At 34.7% G+C, this 8,132-nt stretch overlaps 1 protein-coding gene across 1 annotated transcript; it reads right to left on the bottom strand.

Moving 5' to 3' along the window:
• Nucleotides 1–442: 442 nt before the first annotated feature.
• Nucleotides 443–2,141, bottom strand: LOC107799415 (F-box protein At5g07610-like). Its single transcript, XM_016622521.2, has one exon. The coding sequence runs from the start codon at nt 1,819–1,821 to the stop codon at nt 547–549; it is 1,275 nt and encodes a 424-aa protein (XP_016478007.1). The 5' UTR covers nt 1,822–2,141; the 3' UTR covers nt 443–546.
• Nucleotides 2,142–8,132: the final 5,991 nt, after the last annotated feature.

An 8,132-nucleotide genomic window follows, 5' to 3' on the forward strand; every position in this document is an offset into this window, starting at 1 on the left:
ATACAAATTTTATATATTTTTTCGTCTATCAAATATAAATAATTTATTAGGCGGGCTAAAAGTGAAAAAAAAATCTTTATTTTTTGTGTATTTGTACATTTACATTAACCTAGAATCTAGAAGACCGGTCCATTCAGGAAGTGGTTAACAGCTGGTGCAAGTAACTACAGAATTAAATGTGTGTTGCATGTGCACAATAGGACAAACATTTATGACTGTTTATGCCCCTATATTTCTAGATTATATCCACGAATGGTCCGTTTGAGACGTTGCTAGTTGCTACACTTCTAGAAAAGAAAAAAGAATTGTGGCTACACGGCTCGGTGTGTCACTTTCACTTCTGACTTTTCACCACGTGAAATTCTTTACAGAAAGAAACTAGAGATGTGAGTTGTTTTTACAATTAATTAGACCACATGTCTGACTACTTACAGGGCAGCTAGCACAAAGCTTTTCATTCTCAAACACAATGGAAAATCAGATTTTGTAACATACAAAACTAAGCGTAAAGGGTAATTCAGAATACAACATTATGATTCAAGAAACTCAAACAAAAGCCAGTGACTCAACATGTGTATAGGCATCAAAGCAATCATACCGTGCACCACCAATAAAAAGTCTGAAAGAATCAGGCTTTATATCAGCTAGTTCTTTGACTATCCCAGTCTGCATATCATACAAAACAATTTTCCCAGGAATTGAAATCAACAGCCTTGCCCTATTTTCCTCATCTGTTAGAAAACAGAGCACAGTAAATGCATACGGAAAGTTATAATCTTCAGGAGGATACATTTCTTGATTCACCATAGCTGGATACAAACTGGTCAAAAATTCCAAGTTAACACGATACTTCACATACCACTGAGAATAATCACTTTTCAACTCCAAAATATCAAACTCAATATCTTGAGGCTTATGAATTTCAATAAGATGCAAATGCCCACTCGATTCCCCAAAATACTCAATATTCCTGTACCACTGACCTTCTGGAATTTGAGTACTAGGCATTGATTTAAATTTACAGCTACCAATTTGAAAACACAAAAAAGGTCCTGTTTGACTAAACCAGTGTATAGCCCCTTTCCAGAAAACTCCACGGTAGCAACATAATTCCATATTATTATTACAGTACTCAGTTGAATGCCTCCAAATCCCAGAAATTGATGAATACACTGAAAAACGAAGTCGATTTTCAGATAGCGACAACCAAACACAAACAACATCGCAATCCCCAGATCTTTTGGGGTCAAATGCCAAGTTCATGCTTTTCACTACCATTCCGTCTGGCACTGGGATAAACCTATGATGACCTGTAGTAAGATTATAAACGTAAAACTCGGTTTTTGCATCTTCTGATTTAAAACCGAGGCATAAAAGTCCATTACAAGAGCTGATATTACTCAGAACTTTGCCATCACGTGCATCGGATAAACGGTCGTAAATCCGACCCATTGTAGACAGGCGTTCTTCGTGAAGACTAAGGAAATCGTAGTTCGGGTGTCGGCACAAGAAAACACCGACGGTGGAAGCAGAGGAGGTAGAGTTCCTACGGGTGTGGAGGCCGCGGAAATAGGAACTGGAAATAAGGGAAAGCCAGTGTTTCGAGACGCATTGGAAACGAAGTAGAGATTTTGGGGGTAAGCTTAGGAATATTTCAGTTAACAGATCTTCACTGCCGGCGATTTGCTCCGACGAAGGCGAGATTTCGGAGGAAATCGGCAAATGCTGCTTTAGATGTTTGTGGTAACTCCGAGAGTGGGTAAGGGTCAGTTTGATCGGAGCACTAGCACCGCCGTACGATGTACAGTCGCCGGAGACCATGGTCGGATTTTTTTCTTCTGGAAACTCAATGAATTGGAGTGAAATTTAGACACTCTATATTAAGACCAAGTGACCAAAAGTCTGAGGTCTTTGTCCCCACAACTTGACACAGAGAGGGGGGGGGGGAAGACTTTTAGATAGAGTTAATAATCACATGGGGCAACTTTATTTGTGACCATAGGATTATTAAGTTTACTATTGGATAGAGTTAATAATCACATGGCCCAACTTTATTTGTGAACGTAAGTAAATGGGTTTTGCATCTATACTCTTGGGATCACAATTCAATTTATACCTATTTTGTAAAAAAAAATTGTAAGCTTATCCATTTTATGATTAACTTCAGACTTATCGGGTCTGAAGTTTAAAAAAAATTAGTCTGAAATAAAAAAATTACACATCAAATGCATTTAACGCCAAATAGATCTGAAATATAATCAATGGTTTCATTCACTTAAGGCCAATAAGTCTGAAGTGAAAAATTATACTTCAATGTACTTAAGGCCAAATAGGCCTCAAATACAAATTGCCCAGAAACAGAAATTTGGTCTTCAAATTTTAACAATTCAATATACGATTTAATACCTAAATCTACTCCAAATGAGCTCAAATTTGAAACATACCCTCCAAATATTATCAAGAACAAACCACAATCATCAATTTGTCAAAACAACAATAAATCTAACGAACTCATTTTGCAATTAAGAAAAAAAAAAGAAGAAACCCTAAGCAATAATTATTTATCCCAAAATCGGATAACAGTTGAATTTATACGCGATTATAAGGATATGTGATCTAGTTTGATACAAGTGAGAAATCAGACTTAATATGGAAGAATAAATAGAAAAATAAATGCAAACCATGTAGATTGAACAACTTAAGCCTCGCAAGATTAACTTCCTTTAAATTTAGATGTGATATTATTGAAGCCAGAATAATATGAACAAAGCTGGAAAAAATAGTATGTTGTTCTTTCAAGTATGTTACAATGTCCTGTGTGAGCTACTCAGTTCCCTCTATATATTTAGGGAGATTAAGCTTTTAAGACATTATTTTATAAGAAATTATGTAGATCGTTGGCTCCTTTTTTGACTTAATTCCGTGATTTCTGCCATAATAATTGGTTAATGGCGAGAATCACGGATCCTTGTCGGATGAGTTGGCGAAACTTTTCTTCGAGGTTGTCAGAAACTTTTCTTCAGAACGTACTCAGTATCCCTCGGCCCTATACATATTGCAAGTGGACCATCGAATGTTCTTCTGAACAAGGTTGTAGCACCCTGAAAAATTTCAAAATACTTAAGCGCTATTAAAAAATTTGATGTGCACTAATTATATTATTTTGTGTGCAGACAAGGACTATTAATATAATGGATATCAATTCAATATGATAATAAGTGTACGAGGTATATTATAAGTGATTTGGGGTCTAAGGAGAGCCCTAAGTCTAAGTCAAGTTGGAAATTACATGATAGACTAAAGTCCCAAATGAGTACGCACAAGACTAAACTTTGGACGAGTATATCAATATATATATAAATGGTTATGTGATGTAAACCCTAACAAATGAAATATCTTCAAGTCTAGTTTCTAACGCTTCAAACAGTTTGTCATTTGAACATTCTTGCAAGAAGTTATGACCAAATTACCAAAGGCTGGCGGAGGAGCCTGCGGATGCGAAGCATCCGAGGCCTCGTCTGAAAGAGAGGCTGGCAGTGAAGTGCTGCCATAGCATCTAAGTTCGCATCCAAACTTCAAAGAGGAGTGAAGTGGGGATGCGAAGCATCCATGGCCGCATCCGAAACCCAGAATTCTAGGCTTATAAATACAAAATCGGGGGAAGAGAGTATTTTGTGTATTTGGGGGTTAGGGTTCTTGAAGTGAAGGGGAGATTTTGAGCTCAAATCAAGTCCAATCAACCAAGATAAGTTATTAATGATATTTGTGTTGATTATTACTCAATATACATGAGTTATAACATCATTCCTACATCCAAATACTAGATTTCTTCATCGAATCCTCAAGAACACAAAAATCACCAAAGTTGTGATTTTTCAAGACTGATCTACTAGAGGTAATTCCAATGCTTCAAACTCATTTATTATGAGTAGTTAGAAGTATTTGAAGCATTTGTTACAAGTTTTAATGGTTGAAAGATTGGATTATAAAACTCTAGTTCATGGTATGAATAATATTTTTGAGAAAATAAGGGAGAAGATGAATGGTAATCTTGACGATAAAATTTATGAATACAATGAACCTATGAAATTATTTGTTAGCAAAAGATAGAAGTGATCAACTAAGTAATCACCTGAATTGTATATTTTGCAAGTGTTGATTATGGAAGACGATGAATAGTAACTTGGTGGTAATGGACAATTGATGTAGTATCATTAATGACTTTGAATGGGTATTAAAACATAAGAATGAAGTTGAGTGGTCTAGCATGTAAAATTATTTGGCGAATTTAGTTGTTAGAGGCTTGTAGCCAACTTGTGAGACATATATGGATGTTGATCAATATCTTAGGTCATATTCTGATGTAATTAGGATATCTAATTGTAAATATCGACTTGTTGGTGATGTTGAGCATTTTAATCAACATTGGAATGATGGAGGAGGATTGAAAGTTTGTGAATGTTAATAAAGCGAAAGCGAGGTAAGTTGATTAAAACTTACTATTCTTGAGGAACTTTTTCTAAAAGCATGTTTCGAGTTAATACTTAAGCTGTTTGCAAATGTGCTTTCGTGTTTGTGGGGACAAACAAGTACGGATGTCTCCATGTATTAAAATATTATGTTGCATATGTAGTGTCATACTGTTTTATAAAATTTTATTTTAAATCTTGTTGGCAAAATGATACTCAAGGTAAATGTTATAAATTTTTATCAAAACTTACGTATTTACAAGAGTATACATATTTGAGTGCTAAACATAAGTTTTCGTGGAAAGTATTTCTTTTGAAAATTGACGAACAGAATGGCACTTGTGGTATCTTTTAAAGATTGATGTTAAATTGCTAAAGGCTTTAGCATGTAAAAGGTTATTTATTTAAATTTTGTTCAAAGGATTTTGATTTTCTATAAATGCTATGATTTGATAAAAATTGATCATTTGAGGCTACTATGCTATGAATCTATTTTTGAAGTATCAAATATTTTGGGAGTTACTTGTGTTCACCGAGATTGGCTTCGGATATATCGTGTTCGTTGTCATGAAACTACACGTGCCGGTATAGGCGTAGATGGCCACTTTGTGGTATAGGCTACGACAGAGTGCTCTCCTTGAGAGAGTACTATTTTGTGCTATTATTAGCATGGCTGAGTCGATTCGTACGATACAACGATGAGACGACCTGAGCAAGTAGGATATATGATACTTGGCGCTAGGTACATAACCTAGTTGACCTTCTTATGTCGGTGATGGTATAGTACTGCCAGTGAAAGGTAAGGATGATTTTCTTATGTTTAGGCCTAAGGAGCCAAAAATGATTTCGATGACTTAAAGCATATAGAATGATTTTGTACGATATATCCAAAATCTTGGATTGGTGTAAATGTTTTAAAAGTTTATATTGTGGGTTATATTTCACTTTTTTGTTATTTAAAATAACAAGGGTCGTGAATTGATAAGATTTCTTATCGTTTTATATCAAATATTGATGCATTATTTTTATAAAGTTTGTCCCAAGAACTTAAGTTAGAGAGAGTCTATGACATTTATTGAGTACTGCGGTGGTGTGCTCAGCCTTTAGGGGACCCCCTCCAGGGCCCTGCTTACTTTACATATTTCTGGATGATGTATAATACGTGGCATGTGGTCAGGCTAGGATAACTCTCTTTTCGAGGTATTATGAAGCACCATTTTTATTTCGTGGTAGCTATCATGTTCTTTCTTATTTTATTTTGTTGGAATTACTCCAACCTTGGTTCTATTCTTTGGAATAGAGGCTCCATAGATAGTTGTGAAAGGTTGTAGTAACGGTGTTACACGACATACATGAAAGTATATTTATTTTATTTAGTCTCATTGTTATTATCATGAAAAATGTCATGTGTGATTTTGAATTGGAAAATATTTTATCATTTAACTTGAAAATGTATATGAGTTTCAAGGAGCTTTCACAGTTAAATTGGTTTTCATGCATATGATTTGGGTACATCGCATGATTTGGTTTGCTCGGGTTGGGTAGTGTGGCTGGTGCCGGTCATGTGGTTTTGGGTCGTGACGAACTTGGTATCAGAGTACTAGGTTCTAAGTCGAGTCTTAGAAAGTCTATGGAGTCGTGTCAAGTAGAGTCCCTCTTATCGGTATGTTGCCGGCCACACTTATATCGGGGAGGCTACAATGACATCTAAGGAGTTTTATTTTTTTCATACTCTATATCGTGCGTTTGTTCCTGAAGTGAGAGTATAGATTCTCGATCGTATTGAATTCCTGTTGAGGAAGATATCGAAGTGACGACAATGAAGCTCAATGTTCAAGTTATAGTACAAGATGTTTGAGCTAATGGACAGAAAGTGTTAGATTTGTTCAAAATGGAAGGATAAGTTGAGAATAGATTGGAGTGATACAGTCAACACACATGACTTTGGTAAATAAGAATTATCAGTCGAATACTGAGAAATTATGGAAGAAAATATGGTGATGATGTCAATTAGTATTGTCAGGATGATGTCATGACTTATAAAGAATTTTACTAAAGGATGCGAATAAGGGCACATATGTTAGGCCCTAGAATTCAATTCAAGATCGTTTGTCACGATGTTGGACGGACTGCTTACTATGGTAACCATCATTATCGAGTTTAGCAAAGGTACCCAAAAAAAAAGAATATTGTAAATGAAGATGTTCTTAAATTACCATGACAAGATATAGAGAGGTGATATGGATCTAATTGATAAGTGAATGTGAATCATTCGAGTTTGTGGTAAACATAGTATGACTCATAAGAAATTTGGCATAGTTAAGACACTGTCAATAATGACCAAAGACACATTTCCAAAAGAAAAAGAAAAAGACTTTTTTGATCATTCGAAAAGGGAATGTTACATGATGAGGGACATGAACCTTAATTATACTAGACATTGGGTTTCCTCTGAGTATGATAGGTTATCGTCATGATTGTGTCATACGTAATATAAGTGACACATAAGAAATAAAGTGCCGCGTGTAAGTACGAGTTGAGGATAGATGAAGCATGCCATATGTAAAAGATGTGCATGACAACCTTGAGTTCCTTCAGATGATGAATGTGACACAATTAAAAGTCAATCTCTAATTATGCATACCAAGGTATGTGAGGATAAAGTATGTGAACTTAAATGGGTAAGCGTGAAAATATTAAGGCATGAGATGCGCAAAAGGCATAATCTTGGAGGGTATAAGAAACAATATAGGTTGTTAGAGAAGAAAGAGAAAATGACGTGGAATGATACTCTTGAGTTTTTTTAGTCGAGGTATGTCTTATTTTGTTATGTTGAAATGAATTTTTTTTTTGAGAATTTCCAAGAATGATCTCAAAGCAACTCTATATGTGCCCGAAATTGAAAGAGCAATTAACTTGTGAGTGAACGGATCATTATGATTCAAGAAGAATAAATATAGAAATGGCTCATGGGCTAAGTTAAAGTTGTTGGAAAGTTACACATATAAGGTTACGACGTAAGGCTCAAAACAATGATTAAAAATGGTTATGGTACGGATTTGAAGATTGAGAAGTTACAAGAATTCTAAGACTACATGATAATATGTCATAAATCCCTACATGAATGTGTATGGACGAGATCAACAATACCATGAAGAATGGAAAAATATGCAAGTATACAATTATCGTATGAAACGTGTTGATATAAATACGTGGTATTAGCTACGACCAAAATAGTTCACAATGTGATGAAGACATGAGGTAATAAGACCCTACATACATGCCATCTTTATCATAAGTATTAGCCTACTTGGTGGGATACCATCAAAATAAAGTTTCATGAAAGAACTTAAGAGCAAGAAGTATAATTTCAGAGATATATAGTAAGAATTACACATCCTATCTTTATGCCACCATCATGTTCTCAAGCTGCATATATATATATATATATATATATATATATATATATATATATATATATATATATATATATATATATATATATATGCAGCTTGAGAACATGATGGTGGTATAAAGATAGGATGTGTAATTCTTACATGTAGCATTGTGAAGATGGTATATGTTGTGAAAAGTTATATAATGATATGTGGATTTAGCCTAAGGGGGTCACACTTGTTCAACATATTTAAGTATGAGATGAAA

Source organism: Nicotiana tabacum, chromosome 4 (genome assembly GCF_000715075.1).
Source record: "Nicotiana tabacum cultivar K326 chromosome 4, ASM71507v2, whole genome shotgun sequence".
NCBI classification, from domain to species: domain Eukaryota; kingdom Viridiplantae; phylum Streptophyta; class Magnoliopsida; order Solanales; family Solanaceae; genus Nicotiana; species Nicotiana tabacum.